A 23,651-nucleotide genomic window follows, 5' to 3' on the forward strand; every position below is an offset into this window, starting at 1 on the left:
AAAAATGAAATACTTGAAACCCTCTGGGTTTGCCTTCCAACCACAGAAGGATCTTCCCTTTTAATTGGCCTTTTACATAGACCCCCCAGGACAGACTGAAGATTATGATAATCTTTTGACTGACGAGACAACCCAATAAAGTTGTGGTTTTAATTGTGGGTGATTTTAACATGCCTGATGTTAATTGGGATTCTCAAACTGCAATTACAAGCAGGAGCAGGGATGTAATAGAGGCAATGAATGGGATTCCTCTGAAAAAGCCCAACCAAGTTTTGGGTAAAAGGGGAGGAGTCAGTAATGAGTGGGCACTGTTGAAGTCTACAACCCTGGAGGCAACTAGATTATATGTAAGGCAAATTGGTAAGAATAAACAGAAGAAAAAAACAATATTATCCTCTAAAGAGGTAAGTAGGAAAGTAAAACAATAATCGGCATACAGGAGATTCAAGGAAACAGGAGGTGTAGCTGAGAAGTGCATAGTAACTTATGTTTTTAATGTATTTCAACATAAGTTCTCCATGACTAGCAGACAGCTAAAATTATACCTTTCTACAAGAAGGGCAGTAAGGTAGAAGCTGGCAATTACAGGCCAGTGAGTTGAAACTGGTTCTAAATTCATAATATTTTTTAACTTAACGCATTCCCTGCATTAAGGTATATAATGTCCCGGTAGCCGTAGCCTCCCACCTCCCTAAATACCCATTTAAGTCCTAACTCAATCCAGCAAAGTGCCCATCTGCAGTGGTCCTCTCCTCTCCTCTCTGCATGCAGCAGTGGGAGCCAGTGTCCATTATGAGCAGAGAGTATGTGCATTGCCACGCTGTGTGTGTGTTTATGGAAGCACACAGCCCATCTGAAAAAAAACTAAATTTTTTACTTTCCGCTATAAAACGTTCTAAAAAAAAAAAAAATCAAATTTCTTCATCAATTTAGGCTAATATGTATTCTGCTACATATTTTTGGTAAAAAAAATCCCAATAAGTGTATAATGATTGGTTTGCGCAAGAGTTATCGCGTCTTCAAACTAGGGGAAAGATGTATGTCATTTTTATTTATTTATTACTAGTTTATTACTGGCGGTGATCAGCGATTTTTAGAGGGACTGCAACATTGCGGCAGACAGATCAGACAACTAACTGACACTTTTGAGGGGACCAGTGACAATATTACAGTAATCAGTGCTAAAAATATGCACTGTTACTGTACTAATGACACTGGCAGGGAAGGGGTTAACACCAGGGGTGATCAAAGGGTTAAATGTGTGCCTAGGGGATGCTTTCTAACTGTGTGGGAGATTTACTTACTGAATGAACACAGAGAACTGTGTTCCTAAATAGGAGGAACAAAGGATCCGTGTGTTCGTCACTGACAGAACAGCAGTCTGTAGTGTTTACATTGGCAGATAGCTGTTCTGTCTCCATCTGAAGCGTTTGCGGGTGCCTGGTGGACATCGTACGCACCCCCACTATCGACTACACAAAACAACATACAGGTACATCGTCTCACGTAACAAAGCCAACCTACCACTGTATAACTACGGCGGCTGGTTGGGAAGTGGTAAACATCATTTAGAATACAGTGTCCAGTTCTGGAGACCTCACTTACAAAAAGATATTGATAAGATAGAATGAGTCTGGTTGAAAGGTCTGTGGGATAAACCATATTAGAGTCTTCAGGAACTTAAAATGTACAGTCTGGAGGAGATTAGGGAATGGGAAGACAGCACTGAAACCTTTAAATACGTCAAGGGAGTGAATAGAGTTCAGGAGGGCAATATTTTCAATATGAGGCTAAGATCAAGAACACAAGGACATGACCACAAGGAAGCAAGGAAGAAAGTGGAACGTTTATGAGTGGAAAGCATATGAAGCACTTCATATGAAGCGCCAGTCTTAACATGTTGAGGACTTTTTGGAGAAAGTTTAAAAGACTGGTAACTTTAGGTGTGGCTGATGCAAGTAGTTTAAAGTCTGTGAAAATTAAGGCTTCCGCGCCGCGGTCTATATGGATAAGTGAACACTCAGTGTGTAAAAAAATATAAAGGTATATAAAATATATATATATATATATGAAGAATATATCTAAAAATAGGCTGCAGCCTCCCTGAATGATAGTCCGGAGACTATACAATGAATGTAAAAAAGGTAGGGATGGTGGCGCTGTCTCTATTAAGTTAGATATAATTTAACCGCTTGCCGACCGCCGCAAGTAAATTTACTGCGGCGGTCAGCCCCTGCCAGGCAGAGTGACGTTAATTAACGTCACTAGCCTGGGAGGGTCTGGGGAGCGAGCGTGCGCCGCCGGAGGCGCGCTCCCGCTCCCGCGCGGTCACGGACGCCCCCGCGCGTGTGACCGGCGGACCCGATGTCCGCCGCTCACTCGGCGATCGTCGGGGGAGAGGGAGAAAGTCAGGCAGCTTGTGTAAACAAGCTGCCTGTCATTCTCCTCGGTGTTAAAACACTGATCAGACAGATCTACTATGTAGATCCGTTGATCAGTGTCCTTTCACCTCAAGCCACAGCCAATCACAGTAGAAAGCACGCCCCTCCCTCCCAAATAAAGTTAACCCCTTCACTACCAGTGTTTTTTTTACAGTAACAGTGCATATATATAGCACTGATTACTGTAGAAATGTCACTGGTAACCCCAAAAGTGTCAAAAATTTCAGTCAAGGGTCCGATCTGTCCACCGCAATGTCGCAGTACCGCAAAAAAAATCGCAGATCGCCGCCATTACGCGTTAAAAAAAAAACAACAAAAATGACAAAAATCTTTCCCTTTGTTAGTAAACGCGATAACTTTTGCGCAAACCAATCAAAATACGCTTTTTGCGATTTTTTTTACCAAACATATGTAACATAAAACAAATTGGCCAAAAATGTTAAAAAATTTTGATTTTTACATTTTTTTGGGGGGAAATTTCATATAAAAAAATGTGAAAAATATTGCTATTTTTGCAAAATTGACGCTCTTTTTTTGTTTATAGCGCGTGATCAAAAAATCGCACAGGTGACCAAATACCACCAAAAGAAAGCTCTGTTTGTGGGAAAAAAAGGACGTCAAATTCGTTTAGGTACAGTGTCGCACGACCACGCAATTGTCTGTTAAAGTCACGCAGTGCCGAATCGCAAAATACCCCCTGGTCGTTTAGCAGGAAAATCCTCCGGGGCTTAAGTGGTTAAGTGATTACAAATGTGTAACGTGCCTACGTGCTAACATTGATATGTGCAATAATATAAATAAATTCACCAGTACAAAAATACTCCTAAACATCAAATAGTACAAATACGCAAGTGCAATGTAGTAAGGTGCCTTCAAGAATGTTGAAAGTGACTGGTGCAAGAAATTGTATGTGATAAATACATATATAGACAATAGGCTACTAATTAATATGACCAAAAATAACAATATTCATGCAATCTTAAGGTGCTTAGAAAGTGCTATATTATATAAGAAACCCCAATATTATCACATCCACTGGTAAAGGGATGGTGTAAAGTGCCAACAGAAAACAGTCCAAAATCTATACGGTTTGCAAATATAAGTTGAGATAGGTGACAACACTCTGGGAAAGCCTGGGAAATCAGACGTTTATGAGAGCTTGTCAACCACGTCACGTAGTAATACGGCGGCAGAGCGGCTCTCCTGTGCCGGATCAGCTACCAACTACATGACCCCGCACTTCCAGGGAGTGGAATCGGGGGATACCTCGGAGCATACCCAGATCAGGAAAGCACACAGGGGACCAGGGGATTCATACTAGGACCAGCCAGGCTTCCGGCACACGTCCCCATCCAGGCATAGGAGGATACCGCTGGGCTGCTGGACCCATTTAAACACCCGCTCTATACCCCTGTGTGGGGTGGGTGTTTCTGGTAAGTGTGCCTTTCCACTGGAGGGATATCCCAGCACCTTACCACCCACCACGGGGTTACTCTTCTATCACCAGAGTGTTGTCACCTATCTCAACTTATATTTGCTTGTGGTCATTGCATGTTACATAGTTACATAGTTACTGAGGTTGAAAAAAGACACCAGTCCATCCAGTTCAACCTATGATGTGTGTGTGTGTTTGCTTTTAACCGTACATTGTATACCCCTGTATGTTGTGGTCTTTAAGGTGTCCATCTAATAGTTTTTTGAAACTATCAATGCTCCCTGCTGATACGACTGCTTGTGGAAGAGAATTCCACATCCTTACCGTTCTTACAGTGAAGAACCCCTTACGCACTTTAAGGTTAAACCGCCTTTCCTCTAGTTTTAGTGAGTGGCCACGTGTCTTATTGTATCTCCTTTCTCTGAATAGTTTGTTCCTTATGCTCGGGTCACCAGTACAGTATTTGTACATTGATATCATATCCCCCCTCAATCGTCTTTTCTCCAGAGAGAAAAGGTTCAGGGCTTGTAGTCTTTCCTCATAGCTGATGTCCTCCATTCCCCTAATTATTTTTGTTGCCCTTCTCTGGACTTTCTCCAGTTCCAGCACATCCTTCCTGAGGACCGGTGCCCAGAACTGGACAGCATACTCCAGATGTGGCCATGTGACATATAGACTTTTTTACCAGATCCTCTACTGAACGTTGCAAACCGTATAGATTTTGGACTGTTTTCTGTTGGCACTTTACACCATCCCTTTACCAGTGGATGTGATAATATTGGGGTTTCTTATATAATATAGCACTTTCTAAGCACCTTAAGATTGCATGAATATTGTTATTTTTGGTCATATTAATTAGTAGCCAATTGTCTATATATGTATTTATCACATACAATTTCTTGCACCAGTCACTTTCAACATTCTTGAAGGCACCTTACTACATTGCACTTGAGTATTTGCACTATTTGATGTTTAGGAGTATTTTTGTACTGGTGAATTTATTTATATTATTGCACATATCAATGTTAGCACGTAGGCACTTTACACATTTTTAATCACTTAAATTATATCTAACTTAACCTCCCTGGCGGTATGATTCTTTTGGATTTTAGGTGCTGAAAGCGGTACCATTATTTTAGGTGCTGAAAGCATGTAATTCTTGTGAATGAGCAGCCCAAACCAACTGTATACATTTATTACACATATTATATATATATATATATATATATATATATATATATATATATATATATGTATACATATATTATGTATACATATATTACATATATATATATATATATATATATATATACGTATGTATATATATTATACATACGTATATATATATATATATATATATATATATATATATATATATATATAATGTATACAGTTGGTTTGGGCTGCTCATTCACAAGAATTATGTGTATATATATATATATATACACGTGTATATATATATATATATATACACGTGTATATATATATATATATATATATATATATATATATATATATATATATACATATATATATATATATATATATACATATATATGTATATATATATATATAAATATATATATATATATATATATATAATATGTGTGTGTATATATATATATATATATATATATATATGTATATGTGTATATATATACGTATATATATATATATACTGTATATATATGTATATATATATATATATATATATATATATATATACATATATTTACATAAAAAGTACAGTAAAACTGCAGGAAAGGGCACTGGGGGGTAATGTAATGTGATTTTATTTTATTTTGAACGATATCAGTGTGTTTGGTGCATTTTACATTCGAATTTGCCGCCGGTTCCACCCCCCGGCGGACGTCACGTCGCCGGAGACGGAAGCCGGGGCTCGCAGACGATCGGGAGAGAGCTCCGCCGCCGCACACCGCTCGCAGTCTTCGCTGGATCCCGGAGAAAAGGTAAGTAAAACCTCCTCCAGCATCCAGCGATCTTCTTAGCGCTACCCCGAGTGTGACTCGGGGTTACCGCTTTTGGCACTAAAATCTTACCCCGAGTCACACTCGGGAATACCGCTAGGAAGGTTAATAGAGACAGCGCCACCATCCCTACCTTTTTTACAGTTTAAAGTCTATGGCCCAGGACCTGTAAAGCAGTATGCAGCTAACCCAGATGGGTCCTGGTGCATCTTCCAGGATTATACCAAGGATCAGCCAATCTAGGAAAAAGCCCCAGAGACTCTTCAACAACGGAAGAATCTTGCTAAAAAAATGCCTTTAGAAAAAGTGGAAAAGTTTTGTTTCTCTTACAGCAGTGAGAAGATGTCCTTTTTCCTAGGACACTAGAAAAAAAAAAGGAATGATGGGAGTAGGAGCGGTTATACCAGGTTGTCTTTACAGCTGTGTTTGCAAATGTCCAATCTACTGAAGGCAGCAGCATAATCTGATGTACCTAAATACTTAATCCTGTGTTCCATTATGCATGATTAGGAAAAAGATGTTTCACCTCCGTGTGGTACATACGCAAGAACATTTACAGTCTATCATGACCATGTTTTATTTAGTACTCAGTGTTTAAATGCTCAGTAATGGAAGGAGCAGAAGAAAATATCATTTTTTCCTAAGCCGCTGCAAGCAAAGCCAACAGAATATTGGGATGTATAAAAAAGGGGATTCACTCCAGAAATAAAGAGATTATTCTCCCACTCTACAAGACTCTGGTCCGGCCACATTTGGAGTATGCTGTCCAGTTCTGGGCACCGGTCCTCAGGAAGGATGTGCTGGAATTGGAAAGAGTCCAGAGAAGGGCAACAAAAATAATTAAGGGAATGGAGGACATCAGCTATGAGGAAAGACTACAAGCACTGAACTTATTCTCTCTGGAGAAGAGACGATTGAGGGGGGATATGATATCAATGTACAAATACTGTACTGGCGACCCTAGCATAAGGAACAAACTATTCAGAGAGAGGAGATACAATAAGACACGTGGCCATTCACTAAAACTAGAGGAAAGGCGGTTTAACCTTAAAATGCGTAAGGGGTTCTTCACTGTAAGAGCGGTAAGGATGTGGAATTCTCTTCCACAAGCAGTCGTATCAGCTGGGAGCATTGATAGTTTCAAAACTATTAGATGGGCACCTTGGAGACCACAACATACAGGGGTACACAATGTATGGTTAAAAGCAAACACACACACATCATAGGTTGAACTGGATGGACTGATGTATTTTTTCAACCTCACTAACTATGTAACTATGTCTTCCAGCTTTTTTCTAGTGAGTACTCGTAATAAGGTTCAGTAGAAGGTTTAAAAAAAAGTGGGATGAATTCATGTTCTTACTTACCAACGCATGACAAATATGTGGGATCTGGAACAAACCCTTGTTTGCAGGTACACCTATAGCTTCCCATAGTATTTAAACAGTCCCCGTTTGGACAAATACCCTGCATGTAGCATTCATTAATATCTGTAATTTAAAAAAAAAAAAAGAAGTGATACTAGATGTTTATTATATCATTCAGTACTGAACTTTTTAAACAAACTTGACCATTATAAAGAAAGGCAAAGGAACAACAATATAATTACTGATCAATAGATAGCATAGGTTACAAATATGTTTTTTTAATATACACTGAGTTGACAATGCATCATTTACACTAATAGGTTATAGGGTGAATGGCTTTTGTGTTACTGACTACACAATACACACATGTATACCAAGTATTATGTGGCCATAAGAAACAATTCTTTGGAAAAAGTATACATTATGATATAATTATTTGTATTTGTATAGTTTACGTTACAATTTTACATAATATGGTTTGTAAAGAGGAGCAATATTCTGTCAGTTTGCTGTCATGAAAATTCGCAATAGCCGACCACAACCACTATCTCCGTAATTATCCATGTTGGAAGAAAAATATTGTAAGGTATGATAGGTTGCCTCACAAAAGGCATACCTCAGGTCCTTGACTGTATATGTATGTATGCTGATAATACATGATGTTCATATCCGTGTTGCAATATGTACCTCTTTTACTTTGTCATGCTATGTCATATTATGTATTGTTCCTTTAAATTTAATAAAAAACTTTGATGAAAAAAAAAAAAAAGAAAATTCGCAATAATATGTCAATCAGCTTTTGTCTATTGCATTTTAGGCAAGGTCATAATGATGAAAAAAATTTTTATTTGCCTTGGTCAACTGACAACTCTAAAACAAATATGAAAACTGTGTCAATGAAAGAAAATGCAAAAAAAAAAAAAATGCACTGAAATGTTTCCTAAAGTGATTGTAATGTCTCATTTTTTTCCCTATAAAAATAACAAACATGTTATACTTACCTGCTATGTTGCAGTGGATTTGCACAGAGCAGCCCAGATCCTCCTCTGCTTGGGTCACTCTTCTGTGATCCTGGCCCCTCCCTACTGTTGAGTGCCCCCACAGCAAGCAGCTTGTTATAGGAGCACCCGAACCTAGTCACAGCCTCCTATGTCCATTCAGACATGAAGACGAAACGCATCGGGCCGAGTCCTGTCTGTGCCATTGCGTACCTATGCTGTTTACAGAATATATTTGAAAGAGCTTTTTATTGAATGAATTGAAAGTGTTCTGAACTTTTAATAAATCCCTTTATTGTATGGTTTTACACTTTAAGTTTATGGACTTTATTTTTATTTATAATTTTTGAGTGTTATGTCACATTTATTGTGGTGTCACCATTTAACTCATTATATCACATTTATTGATGCCACTAAAGTCCTAAGACCTACACGGGTATACTCAATATATCTGTGGTGATATTAGTCACTATACGTATATACCTATACTGGATTTTTTAATAAATTTGCATTTCAATTTTTTACACGTTTTTTAATTATCATGATTTCATTTGTGTGTAGTTACCATTTAAATCAGTAATTTTCATGATTTATTAGCGAGGCACGTATTGTTATAATTTTTACATACATTTGTCCTGTGTTGTGCTGGCTGCCTTTTAGCGCAGTATTTCCCCTTTTTTTTCTCATATACTCTGGGATTAAAAGTACTATTTCAATGTTTGCAGAAGACAGATGAAGCCGCACAAATCAAAGGAGCCACAAGAGAATTAATTGCCTCCTCTAGAGGACCCTACTACGTGGAGACAAACTTGTCCTGTTTATTTTCGAACCTGGAAACCAGGAGGTTCACATCTGGTGTCCTCCACCTGCAACACAGGTCCTGGAACAAGTTGCCAGAAGGTCCAGGTATTGCCATCATCAGAGTAAATCTGCCTGTCAATTGTCTAAACCTGGAAAGTACCTATAGATGACCCCAGTAGAATAGTCTGATTCTGTAGAGACAACCAAATTGCCCTTAAGTTCCAGAATGTTGATTGGGAGAGGAGATTCCTCCAATAACCAAGTCCCCTGCACTGACAAGGTTCTCAGGACTCTTTCCCAGTCTAACAGACTGGCTTCTACTGTTAGGATCCTCCAAATGACAGGAAGGACTTTCCGGATTCTAAAGATGGATTATTGAGCAACCAAGCCAAGGCAGCCTGGTCCTTGGTGACAGATAAATAGGTCTGTCTAGAGACTTGATTGACTTGTCCCATGACATCAGAATGTTGCGTTATAGAGGTCTGAAATTAATTTGGGCAAATAAGACTGCCTTAAAAGAGGCTATCATCAGATCTAGGACATGCAGAAGCAGAGAGTTGGATGGCTCCTGGAATAGAGAGATCAAGGAACACTCTAGCCTGAACTGTGTCTAAAGCTAGACCCAGATGATCAGTCATTTCCAACAAGGATTTCTGAGGGTTCAGGAGCCATCCAAATCACTGTAACTTCTGGATGGGCATCTTCACATTGTACAAAAGAGCCCGCATTGACTGTTCCCTCAACAGGGGATCATCTAAGTATTTCACAATGGGGATCCCAAGAGAACACACTATGGTTAGTATAGCAGCCAGCCCCCAAGTGAACACCCAATGTGCAGACAAGAGTCAGGATGAGTGGGCTACGAACTGGTAGTGTAAGGGCTCTACAGCAAACATAAAGAATCATTGATGCCCTGGAAATATGGAGACATGTAAGTATGCATCTCTGATGTCCACAGCCAGAAAGTCTTCCTGGTAAAGGGAAGCAATGACAGGTTTGGTAGATTCCATGCAGGATTTCTGAACTTGAAGAAGACATTAATAGCTTTAAGATCTAGAATTGGGTGAATATCTTCTTTGGTCTTGGGAACAGGGAGCAGTGAAAGGGTTGGAGTAAAATCCCTGGAAACACTCTACCACTGAAGAAAAGAGTGGGATAGATGGAGATCTGCAGTGACACAGGAGGTTAGAAACTGAGGAGGGGACAGGGAGAGAAGCTTCAATTTGTAGACCCGGGAGACCCAAGAGTATGTGACACAAGCAAAGCATCTGCAAAGGTTAACAAACATCTCCCCACTCTGGAAAGGTACACCTTAAAGGCAGACAGGGAGCCACGCTTTGAGGGTTGAGAAAGTGGAGAAATTATGAAGGGGATGTTTCTTAACAGATAAAGAGGCAGGAGACTTTGCAGTTTTCTAGGCTTCTGTTGAGGAATCTGGATGCTCTTGCATCACCCTGATGAAGTTGTCAAGAGCTGGTCCAAAGAGACACTGTCCATCATCATCAAACACTTGTTAGACAGAGGTTCCACAGTCCAGGACTTTAGCTACACTGTCCTTCACACATGAACTGATATGAGACACATGCAGGAAATAAAGACAGGAGGCTTCTCGCAAACCATCACAGTTGAAATGTATTTCTGTTTCCGCCTGGTGCAATCAATCAATCAATCAATCAATCAATCAATCAATCAGTGAGGAATCAATACTGGCAGCAGTTTTATTTCATTTAAGGTATTTTGACCAAGCAAAAATGTTTGACAAAGTCGGGTCAAAGCTGGAATCCAATGAAGTGAAGGGACCAACAGTAAGAATGAAGCTTTATAAAGTGCTTCTAACTGCTTATCAGTCGAGTCCTTAACCACTTGCTATCCAGGGCAATTTTGAAATTTTTCATATGTTAATGTTAGTATGCTAAAATCAGCATTTTTGCTAGAAAATGAGGACCCCTAAACATTGTACATTTTCTAAAAGCAGAGGTCGTGGAGAATGAAATGGTGGCAATTTTCGAGGAAAAAATACACTTAAATTAATTTTATTGCACAAACCAAATATCATACCCAACTTTTTGATAAAATGTAAAAAATTATGTTCCAATTAAACAGATATCAAACATATCAAGATTTAAAATTGTGCACGCTTGTGAAATGGCGACAAACTATAGTACCTAAAATTGTCCATCTGCAGCTGCAGCCATGATCCTGGTGTAATCACTTGCTTTCCTGGATGTGTATTTGCATACCCTGGATGTAAAGTGGTTACAGACAGACACCATTCTCTATTGGAATAGTAAGTGCCTCAATAAGGCGAGACACTGCTGGATTCACAGTGGGGATAGACTACTTCCGCACAAAGTTCTCACACAGCTAAAACACATTTAGAGTAAGCAAACAGCTTGTCAGAATGTTTCCAATCTTCATAGAGAAATAGTATGAAAAGTGGGTGCAAAGTGAAAGTGTTTACAGCCTTACAAATTTTAAACGGCCAAAGCCTGGAAACAGCAGCAGTAGAAGCAACATAATGATCCTCTAGTTTTAGAGTGGTGTGTGTTGCATCAGTAAGGGCTAAAATTATTTCATTTCATTTGGGAATATATAGCAGTACACTGGGACTCCTCAGGGGAAAGCAACTCAAAATCATAGTATCTGCAGCCAATGGCTCAGAAGACACTAAGGCAGTACACAAATCCATTTATAAACTGCAGAAAAGAAAGGAAACATGTATGACCTCTGCGATTAGAGGCAACTAACAACTGGGTAACTTGGGCCAAAAAATCTTGCATGACCATGCAACCATAACCATGAAAGAAATCTCAGCTGAGAGAGGAGAGGGTCCAGCCACACCTCATCGAGTCAATGAGGACTCTAAAGATGAAACAGATTTTAAGATCAGAGGATAACACAATTCCAGGATGCAGACATCAGCACCATTAGAAGGCGCACTGCAAGCCACCCCAGAACTATTAGCAGAACCTGAGCTAGGTAGGCCCAGTAGAGGGACTCAGAATGAGACATGTTGCGACCATGAGGCTGTAAAGCAACGCATAGATTCAGGCTAGCAGGAAAGGCCTTAGATACCCCTGTAAATTAGACAGCTGGTAACAGGCGAGGGTCAGCTGTCCGGAGGTGACCAAATTTACTGTAGGTAGGTAACAGGAACAATTAAAGTATCAAGAGGCTCTTTGAGAGCAGGAGTAGCAGTGCGAAGATACTTCCTTAGTGCTGCATGGTGGGAAAGAGAGCATGCAGCGTGCATGTGATACTCCACTCACTGGATGATGTCAGTGCTTGATCCCACAGATTTAACCCCTTCTGCAGCAAAACAGGTGGGGGTTGTATATAAAGGCTCCAAGTGACTTTAATAATTGAGGTAGATCTTTGTGCACAATGCAACTGACTTACTCACTGAGTAAGTCTTCAGAGACAGGGCAAGTGCTAGGATTAAGGGGTAATCCTGGGCAGGCCAAAAGCTTTTTGTTTGCCCACATCCAATCTACTTGTAGACAGCAGTATAAGCAGAAGGTTAAACACTTTCTGTGTCCGTCAATGGACAAGAGCGAAAATGGGTGATATGCAAATTACAACAGTAAATCAGGTTTCATATACACATACACAGGTTGATATAGTAAAGGAATGACATTTATGTTAACTCCATTGTATTAATTTACCAAAACTGTTGACATTTTAAAACTTGGCTGTCACAGTATGCAGACAAATTAATCTTGACATGAGCACTCATTCAAATGGGCAGTAAATGAAAACACTAACCGAGCCAAGCATGCCTTTAGCCATGCAGTTTGGCACAGCTTGAGTAAAAAAAAAGGTGGTCTATGTCCTGACTGAACAAGCAAAGATTTCAAAGTAGCTGCCAAATGTACTCTCCTGGAGACATCTGTGGGCCTCAGACATGCAGGGTCAAAGTGATCGAGTTGAAAAAGGGGGAAATTCCTGGATTAGCTCAGCAGTGTATTTATGAAAGATGAAACTTGGGCTGGAATGACTCATATACAATAGCAAAGTATGCTGGTAATGAGCTGCAGAATTACATCATGTAAAAGATAAATAACTCACAAAGATTAAGGCTACACCGGATATATGTTTTAAGAGGCTATGAATCTGCAAAAACCCTTTACTGTAAAACATATGTTTATAAGTGTACTCATTTTATATTGAAAAAACTATACATATATGTATTACAGAGCGACCAGTTAACCACTTTAAGACCGGGCCTATTTTTGACACTTGGTGTTTACATGCAAAAATCAGTTTTTTTTTTTGCTAGAAAACTACTTAGAACCCCCAAACATTATATATTTTTTTTAGCAGAGACCCTAGAGAATAAAATGGAGATCGTTGCAATATTTTTTATCACACCGTATTTGCGCAGCGGTCTTTCAAACGCAATTGTTTTGGAAAAGAAATTTTTTTCCACAATGTGAAAGATAATGTTACGCCGAGTAAATAGATACCCAACATGTCATGCTTCAAATTTGTGCACGCTCGTGGAATGGCGACAAACTTTGCTACTTAAAAATCCCATAGGCGATACTTTAACATTTCTACAGGTTACCAGCTTAGAGTTATAGAGGAGGGCTAAAAGTACTGTTGCTGTTTTTTCTATTCTTTCTGCATGTTCGCGTAAGGACTTCCAAATTGTATCCTCACACTATTTACCATGAACCCATAATGTAGAAAAATAGGTGTGCACAGGCTACAGCTTATATCATTTTTTTAACTTAATGTATTCTATGCATTAACATAAAGAAAAACCTCTTAGTATGCAGCCCCAGCCCCACCTTATGCTTACCTAAGCCCCATCTCGATCCAGCTCTCTGCTCAAGAGCAGCAGCTTTCTCGGCTCTCTCTCTCCTCACTGGAGAGAGAGGCAGCTGTGGGAGCCTTTGGTTTATGCTGCTGTCAATCACAGCCAGCGAGCAGAGAGTGGAGTGCGGTGCTGAGCCGAATTCTGTGTTTCGATGGACACACAGAGCACAGCTCAGGATCTAGCCTGCATGAGTGCTCCCATAGCAAGCGGTTTGCTATGGTGTGCACTCAGGAGTGGGGAAAAGCCAGGAGTGCAGGTAGGGGACCCGACAAGAGGAAGAGCGGGGCTGCTGTGACCACATGTAGTCCAATAGGGTGTCATTATAGGTTGATAGAAAAATAGCCTAGGATATATACAGAGCTTGCCGCAGAAAAACAATTAACTTAATGTATGTGAACAATGTTGAAAACGTATCTTTACAGTATAAGTGAAAATACAAATCAATTAAACACATGAAAATTAATAAAAAGTTCCAAGGAATTGATAAATAGATAGAAAAAAGTATTTTCCGGTGGTGATCAATATTTGTGAATAAAATAAATGTAAAATTCAATAAATAAAGTCTTTTCAAGTGGTGATCAGGTGCAAGGTAGCGTTTTGAAAATGTCACAGGAAGTGACGAAACACGTCAGGGTTGTGGAACGCACGTCAGGACGCTACGCACCACGTGTAATGCAAGCCGGAACACTACGCTCGCCACTCTGCTAGGAGGTCTTTGTTAGCGGTTTCTTTGCCTGCAAACTTGGAGTTTGAGTCTTTCTTCGCTCTGATTTTTATGAATATTTGATGAATAAACTTTTAAAACGATAATACACTATCTGGAGCCTTTCTTTTACCCCCATATCCTGAGGATCGAGATCGGGTAAGGAGGAACCTAACCTGTATCCCACCAGGATCATCCACAAAGGGGATCCCCAGTCCGGCCTGAACGGCCTCCAAGCGCTGTAGGTCCTAGTGCTATACAGTACATAGGACCCAACAATTCTGGTAAGTCATTTATTTCTAAAACAAGCCACAGGAAAAGAGGAATCCACGTCACAAAAGTCACACATTTTTATTTATTGAGCACGAAGCACTTTGCACCTGATCAGCACTTGAAAAGACATTATTTATTGAATTTTACATTTATTTTATTCACATATATTGATAACCACCGGAAAATACTTTTTTTTATCTATTTATCAATTCCTTGGAACTTTTTATTAATTTTCATGTGTTTAATTGATTTGAATTTCCACTTATACTGTAAAGATACGTTTTCAACATTGTTCACATACATTAAGTTAATTGTTTTTCTGCGGCAAGCGCTGTATATAGCCTAGGCTATTTTTCTATCATCTATTTTAAATCTACAGCTGCTGCCACACAATATATATATATTTATATTTATATCTCACTAATACACACATATTTCTATATTTTTATCTTATATTTAATCAAAACCTTTTCCGAGGCCCAGGGAGATAGATACACTAGTATAGTACTAGTATATTTTCTATCTTGTCATTATAGGTTACTGTAAAAGAGCACTAAAAGTACAAATGCTTCAATGGGGGTAAGATGGTGTGCATGTTAAAATATGTTCAAATGTTTCAATACTTTAACGTTTTATATTAAAAAAAAAAAAAAAACTTCTGCCACTGCAAGAGTTTTTGCAAACTTGCAACCTCCTATCTTTCTCTGTACTAAAGAGAATAATAATAATAGCCTTACCATTTCTTTTATCAAAATGACACCCAAATGGTAGGCTATGCCTTCATTATCATCATCTGAGTAATCTCAAATTTGTCAGAAGAAAATGATTATCACCTGTATCCAATTAGCTATGAAGAGATTTGGTAAGTATCTCAGATAAATATCAGATATATTGCTGGAGATGATCTGTATACAAACAATGTACAAAAATAGCAGTTTGAGGAAGAGAAAATATACATTTTTGACAGTTTGACTGCAATTAATTTTTTCAAAAAAGTGCAGTTTAAGGGGGTGGCTTCTGGATCATTCAGGACAGCAGCTTGCAGAAATGCACTACAGTCCATTTAACATGGTTTCCTATGGTACACGTTCACATCTATGCATTTTGCAGCCAGTGCATTTTCGGGAACTCCCCCCCCCCCCCCCCCGCATTTTTTGCGTTTGTGATGCGATTTTTGATGCATTTCTGTGTTTTGTTTTTTTTCTGTAAAAACATTGTATATAGCTGGTTGCTAAGAAACGGGCCGGGAAGCTGGCCACAGCATCCTTAACAACCTATGAGTCATCAGCTATCAGCTGGTTTCCCTGACAGCTGAATATAAAAAAAAATATATATATTTTTAAAATTGTTGTGGGGACGACCCAAAATGTATACCTCTTCTAGACCACCCTAGGTGGTGGTTGTGGGAGTCTGCGGGTAGGGGGCTTATCAAAGTCTGAAATCCCTCTTTAAGAAAGGGGGCCCCTGGCCCCCCATGTGCATTATACACCTACCCATTCACCAAAAAAAAAGCAGTATATTGTTACAAAAAACAAGAGATGGTTTTAGACAATCCTTTATTAAAAATGAAGAATCACCCCGTTGTAGGTACAACGTGTCTTCTTCCTCTGGAACTGCCATCGATGTCTTCTTCCTCTGGTGATGTATTCTCCCTCCGCTGTCTTCTCCCGCCGTTGGCGAGCTGCTTTAAAAAACGGTCCTCCTCTGACGCTGGTTTCCTCAGTTGTGTCAGCGCCGATGTCTGCCAGTTCTTATATAGCCATGGCGCTTGGCCATTCAGTGACATCCCCCAGAGAACCCACCCCTAGTGAAAACATCTGAGGAAGAAGACAGCAGAGGGAGAAGACCGGAGGAAGAAGACATCGGTAATGGTACCAGAGGAGGAAGACACGTTGGGGCTACGACAGCGGACATTCTTCATTTTTAATAAATAACTTGTCAAAAACCGTCCCTTGTTTTTTGTAACACTACGCTCTTTTTTTTTTTTTTATAAATGGGTATGGGTACAATGTTGCCCATATTCATCATTATTATGGGATGTGGGGGGCCCCCTGTGGGGGTTTCCAGATTCCAATAAGCCCCCTGCTCGCAGACCCCCACAACCACCACCCAGGGTTGTTGGGAAGAGGCCCTTGTCCCCACCAACATGGGGCATGAGGATAAGGGTCTAGTATGGATTTGGGGGGGACCCCACGCCAAATCCCAAAAAAACGCAAAACACATGAAAACTGCATTCAAAAACGCATCAAAAATTTGGGTTTAAAAAGGCAAAATGCCACGCAAAACGTGCCTGAAAAATGCATCAAGCACAACCCGCATAGATGTTAACCTAGACTTAGAGTATAAAAGTAAAACATTATTTTGCTTCCGATCCCTTCTTGGGACTCTGCTCCACAAGTTCCCTTAGTCTATCATTTTTGGGGTTCTACCACTCTATCTGCTAGTGAAATGTTGAAATTAATTATCTAATTATAACAGTGCTTTCTGTAAGCCACATGGCGAATGGTAGATTTAGTCAACAGAAGAAATCAAAATGCCAAAAATGTTTATTAGGGGGTATAGGAAATGGGGGGCCTCACTGCTTTACTGTTTGCAAAAGTCTCAGGCAGAAAGTTCTTATTCCGTGAGCCATAGCTTCCCTAATCAAGACTTGGGTGAGACACTGTTAAGAACCAATTATGAGGGAGCTTAGAACTAACTAGGCTCCTTTTCTATGGGCCAGATTCAGTTTTGCTAAGCAAGGGATCTCTTCGCTAATCCCCTGCTGAGATGAGCGGCTGGATGACAGGTATGTGTCCGCTCCGCTTATGCAGAGCAGACATGGACACAGCCCCCTCTGCTCTATGTGCAGCCGTATGTAAACAGATTGGCTGTCTGTTTACACCCAATTGTCCTCCAATGTGGTCTGACCAAACAGAAGGGAATTACATTTTTTATGCCGGATCAGACTTGGAGGTACTGGGGTGTAAACTGACACAAGTGTATTTACATATGACTGCCCATAAAGGAGAACATGACAGATTTATCTAATTCTCTCCAGTATATTTTAGCTTAGAAGAAATATTTAGGCCCTTTTCACACAAGAGGGCCGATCAGGTCTGGCTGTCTGTTTTTCAGCCAGTCAGACCTGATCAGTCCTCTAGTGTGAAACGGGCCTAAATATTTCTTCTATGCTAAAATATACTGGAGAGAATTTGATAAATCTGTTGCGCCACTTGTTAATGCGTTGCGTCTAATTTAAAGAATAACTGCAACAGTTTTGGTCTTGACAGCAACTCATGCACCAAATTCAGGTAGTTCTAATTTGCCCTACTTCTACATTGTGGTGTAAAACCTGCACCAAATTCAAGAAAAAACATTGATAGTTCGTATCCTACAAAAGTGTAGCTAATTCAGACCAATTTTCTTTTAGTGTACAGAGACAGATTTTGCAAAAGTGTCTCACATGCGTTCTAAAAGTGGCCTAATATGTAATAGATTCATGTACAAGTTCTAGACAGGAACTGAATTTCGGGCACACTGTGCCACTTTTAGAGCACACACGGGACACTTTTGCAAAAGTAGTCTGCGCCAATCTTTCTGAGTTCTGTCTAATTTTTACATTTTTCAAATTTTGCTTTTTGCCCACTGAATTGTTTTTCAGATGCATGGTGTCAGTCTACTTCCCACCTCTAAAATGCTAAGGCATTAGAATCAGCTTTTGTGAAGAGTCCAAGGACTGCATTCAGGAGGATCAATTAATGCTGAGCCTTCAGGATCCTGCAAAAAGTAAATGCTCTCTGCAGGTCTCTGTCCTTGCTAAACGTGTCTCAGGGTCTTATTTACCTCGACGTCTTTTGATCTGAGATGATATTTACATGTGTGCTCACATACTCACAAATGGAATTTCATTCAATCAAAACGAAATCCCCAAACTATGTCCATGAGTAATATTGTAGGTATGGAAAAAACGTTTGGCTATGACAGCTCATATTTCTCTGACACATAGCTGTATATAACCAGTAAAGTCAGACGTCACAATCCTTTAAAAAATTCCACTAGGTGAAAAATCTCCATTTGATAAAAATAAATCTTCATTAGATACAGTAGACAGAACATGAATAACTGCTTACTTTTCAAGGAATCCAAAAGACGGGAAATGAGGTGCTGAATTACAAACACTTGAGCCAAGGTCAGTGACTCAGAAAGCATTAAAACCAAATGACAGCCCTGCAACATGCATTTATAGAAAAAGAGGTCAGCATCACTAAAGAGTGAAAGTTTTAGCTTTGGGTAGACATGTCAAAAATAATATGTTTATCATTTTCACGCAAGGCATCTCTGGAATTAATTTGTATGTAAATGGACTTAAAGGATGTCAGAAATCAACCACCCAGTAGCCGTTTTTACAGAGCATACTTTAAAAAGCTCCTTAATTAATCTTTTGACAACTTACAGTATCTCACAAAAGTGAGTACACCCCTCACATTTTTGTAAATATTTTATTCTATCTTTTCATGTGACAGCACTGAAGAAATGAAACTTTGCTACAATGTAAAGTAGTGAGTGTACAGCTTGTATAACAGTGTAAATTTGCTGTCCCCTCAAAATACCTCAACACACAGCCATTAACCACTTCCCGACTGCCCGCCGCAGTTATATTGCGGCAGGGCGGCCCTCCTGAGCCAACCGATGTAGGTATACGTCGGTCGCGTGCCTGCAGCTAGGGGGCGAGCGCGCGCCGCCGCCACTCGGCAGCTGGGATGCCGATGCATGGGGCAGGCGGCTCCGATTGTCGTCTGAACCCGCGATCATTCCCCGCTGAGAGAGAAGGACGGTCGACTGTTGTAAACACAGCTGACCGTTCTTCTCTCTGGAATGATCATAGAGCCCATGTGATCCTTCTATATAGGAACACAGGTCTCTGTGATCATTTCACAAGCACCCCCCACACACACAGTTAGAAACACGCCCCTAGGTATACATTTAACCCCTTGATCACTTACTGTGTTAACCCCATTCCCTGCCAGTGTCATTATTAAAGTAACAGTGCATATTTTTAGCACTGATTACTGTAGTATTGTCACTGGTCCTCCCAAAGTGTCAAAAATGTCAGTCAGGGGTCCGATCTGTCCACTGCAATGTCGCAGTCCCGTCAATAATCCCAGATCGCCACCACTACCAGTAAATTACTAGTACAAAAAAACAAACAATAAAAATGACATAAATCTTTCCCTTAGTTAGTAAAGGCAATATCTTTTGCGCAAACCAATCAAAATACGCTTATTGCTATTTTTTTTACCAAAAATATGTAGCAGAAAACAAATTGGCATAAAATGTTAAAAAAATTTTGATTTTTACATTTTGCTTTGGGAATGTTATATAGCAGAATGTGAAAAATATTGTTTTTTTTTTTTTTTCAGAATTGTCGCTCTTTTTTTGTTTATAGCGCAAAAAATAAAAATCACACAGGTGATCAAATACCCCCAAAAGAAAGCTCTATTTGTATGAAAAAAGGACATCAATTTTATTTGGGTACAGCGTCGCACAACCGTGCAATTGTCCGTTAAAGTAACGCAGTGCCGTATCACAAAATATGGCCTGGAAAATCTTCCGGTCCAGAAGTAGCTAATGTCTAAACGGCTGGGAACAAAAGTGAGTACACCCCTAAGTGAAAATGTCCAAATTGGGCCCAATTAGCCATTAGTCATGTCACTCGTTAATGGTGGCCACACAAAGTATTGACACTTTGGGCCCAATTTGGACATTTTGACTTAGGGGTGTACTCACTTTTGTTGCAAGCGGCTTAGACATTAATGGCTGTGTGTTGAGTTATTTTGAGGGGGACAGAAAATTTACACTGTTATACAAGCTGTACACTCACTACTTTACATTGTAGCAAAGTGTCATTTCTTCAGTGTTGTCACATGAAAAGATATAATAAAATATTTACAAAAATGTGAGGGGTGTACTCACTTTTGTGAGATACTGTACAACCAAACGTTCTACTTTTCACTAGCATATATAGATGAAGAAGAAAGACATCCTTTTATTTATTCAGAAAGGCAAAGTTGGATGAAATGCCACAGGAATCATTTACATGTCACATTTTATAGGCCATTCATACATGCACAAGACAGTGCAGGTAAAAAAATGTAAAGCATTCTATGTGAAACATATACTTTTTTTGTGCTTTTAGGCTCCTTTGAGGGTTTTTTGTCTGTGTCCGTGAGAAGATTCTGTTAATTTACAACTGGGGGTGAGTGAACCCTTATTTAACATGACAATGAGGTGTAGTGAGCCAAACTGAAACACAACAAAACAAACCACAGCTCATACACACAGCAAAAGGCATTCAAGCTAATATTCATGGATGCTTGGAGTGTGCATTCTCAGGAAATCATTTTTACAAGGTCAACAGATCAATGTCTGAAACTTGAACAAAGACTTTGCACTGAGTTTGTATATACCTTGCCTGTCATAAAAGCTCACAGACAAAGATAAATGGGGCCGATGTCCCCTTGGGTTTCAGCTTCCCTTTTCTGTCTTGCACCTAAAGAATGAAACATGTAGAGTATTCTGACTTCTATGAGCAACACTTCTATTTTCTTTGTTCAGATTTCAGAATTCAACCACAAAGGATATACAGTATCTCACAAAAGTGAGTACACCCCTCACATTTTTTTAAATATTGTATTATTTCTTTTCATGTGACAACACAAAAAAATGACACTTTGCTACAATGTAAAGTAGCGAGTGTACAGCTTGTATAACAGTGTAAACTTGCTGTCCCCTAAAAAAAACTCAACACACAGCCATTAATGTCTAAACCGCTGGCAAAAAACGTGAGTACACACCAAAGTGAAAATGTCCAAATCGGGCCCAATTAGCCACATTACAAGATCTCAGGTGTGAATGGGGAGCAGGTGTGTTAAATTTGGTGTTATCGCTCTCACTCTCTCATACTGGTCACTGGAAGTTCAACATGGCACCTCATGGCAAAGAACTCTCTGAGGATTTGAAAAAAAAAAAAAATGTTGCTCTACATAAAGATGTCCTAGGCTATAAGAAGATTGCCAAGACCCTGAAACTGAGCTGCAGCATGGTGGCAAATACCATACAGCGGTTTAACAGGACAGGTTCCCCTCAGAACAGGCCTTGCCATGGTAGACCAAAGATGTTGAGTGCACGTGCCCAGCATGATATCCAGAGGTTGTCTTTGGGAAATGGACGTATGAGTGCTACCAGCATTGCTGCAGAGGTTGAAGGGGTAGGGGGTCAGTCTGCCAGTGCTCAGACCATACACCACACACTGCAATTGGTCTGCATGGCTGTCGTCCCAGAAGGAAGCCTCTTCTATAGATAATGCACAAGAAAGCCTGCAAACTGTTTGCTGAAGACAAGCAGACCAAGGACATGGATTACTGGAACCATATTCTGTGGTCTGATGAGACCAAGATAAATGTATTTGGTTCAGATGGTGTCAAGCGTGTGTGGCGGCAACCAGGTGAGGAGTACAAAGACAAGTGTGTGTTGCCTACAATGAAGCATGGTGGTCAGAGTGTCATGGTCTGGGGCTGCATGAGTGCTGCCAGCACTGGGGAGCTACAGTTCATTGAGGGAACCATGAATGCCAACATGTACTGTGACATACTGAAGCAGAGCATGATTCCCCTCCCTATAGAGACTGAACTGCAGGGCAGTATTCTAAGATGATAATGACCCCAAACACACCTCCAAGACGACTACTGCCTTGCTAAATAAGCTGAGGGTGAAGGTGATGGACTGGCCAAGCATGACTCCAGACCTAAACCCTATTGAGCATCTGTGGGGCATCCTCAAATGGAAGGTGGAGGAGCACAAGGCCTCTAACATCCACCAGCTCTGTGATGTCATCATGGAGGAGTGGAAGAGGACTCCAGTGGCAACCTGTGAAGCTTTGGTGACCTCCATGTCCAAGAGGGTTAAGGCAGTGCTTGAAAATAATGGTGGCCACACAAAATATTGACACTTTGAGCCCAATTTGGACATTTTCACTTAGGGGTGTACTCACTTTTGTTGCCAGCAGTTTAGACAGTGGCTGTTTGTTGAGTTATTTTGAGGAGACAAATTTACACTGTTATACAAGCTGTACACTCAAAACTTTATCACATGAAAAGATATAATAAAATATTTACAAAAATGTGAGGGGTGTACTCACTTTTGCAAGATACTGTAACACTCTCCACTTATTGATACAATATATTGTAAAAAGTATTGGGACGCCTGCCTTTACATGCACATGAACTTTAATGGCACCCCAGCCTTTGTCTGTAGGGTTAAATATTGAGTTGGCCTTCCCTTTACAGCTCTTCTGGGAAGGCTTTTGACAAGGTTTAGGAGTGTGTCTATGAGAATGTTTAACCATTCATCCAGAAGCACATTTATGAGATCAGGCACTGATGTTCGATGAGAAGGCTGGGCTCGCAGTCTTGCTCTAATTGATCCCAAAGGTGTTCTTTTGGTTTAAGGTCAGGACTCTGAGCAGGCCAGTCAAGTTCATCCACCCGAAACTCGCTCATCCATGTCTTTATGGACCCTGCACTGGTCCAAATCATTTGCTGGAGGAGGGATTATGGTGTGAGGTTGATTTTCAGGGGTTGGGCTTGGCTCCTTAGTTCTAGTGAAGGGAATTCTTAAGGCATCAGAATACCAAGACATTTTGGATAAATTCATGCTCCCTTCTTTGTGGGAACAGTTTGGAGATGGCCCCTTCCTGTTCCAACATGAATGCGCACCAGTGCACAAAACAAGGTCCATAAAGACATAGATGTGCGAGTTTGGGGTGGAGGAACTTGACTGGCC

At 40.0% G+C, this 23,651-nt stretch overlaps 1 protein-coding gene across 2 annotated transcripts in view; it reads right to left on the reverse strand.

The window, feature by feature from the left end:
• The window catches only part of LTBP1 (latent transforming growth factor beta binding protein 1), a 513,632-nt gene that overhangs the window by 122,397 nt on the left and 367,584 nt on the right, over positions 1–23,651 (reverse strand). For both annotated transcript variants that reach the window (XM_082249446.1, XM_082249447.1), the window contains one exon: positions 7,232–7,354. In XM_082249446.1, the coding sequence (XP_082105572.1) occupies positions 7,232–7,354 (123 nt within the window). The remainder of the gene's footprint in view (positions 1–7,231; positions 7,355–23,651) is intronic.

This window comes from Pelophylax lessonae (genome assembly GCF_965119305.1).
Source record: "Pelophylax lessonae genome assembly, chromosome: 3".
Taxonomy (NCBI): domain Eukaryota; kingdom Metazoa; phylum Chordata; class Amphibia; order Anura; family Ranidae; genus Pelophylax; species Pelophylax lessonae.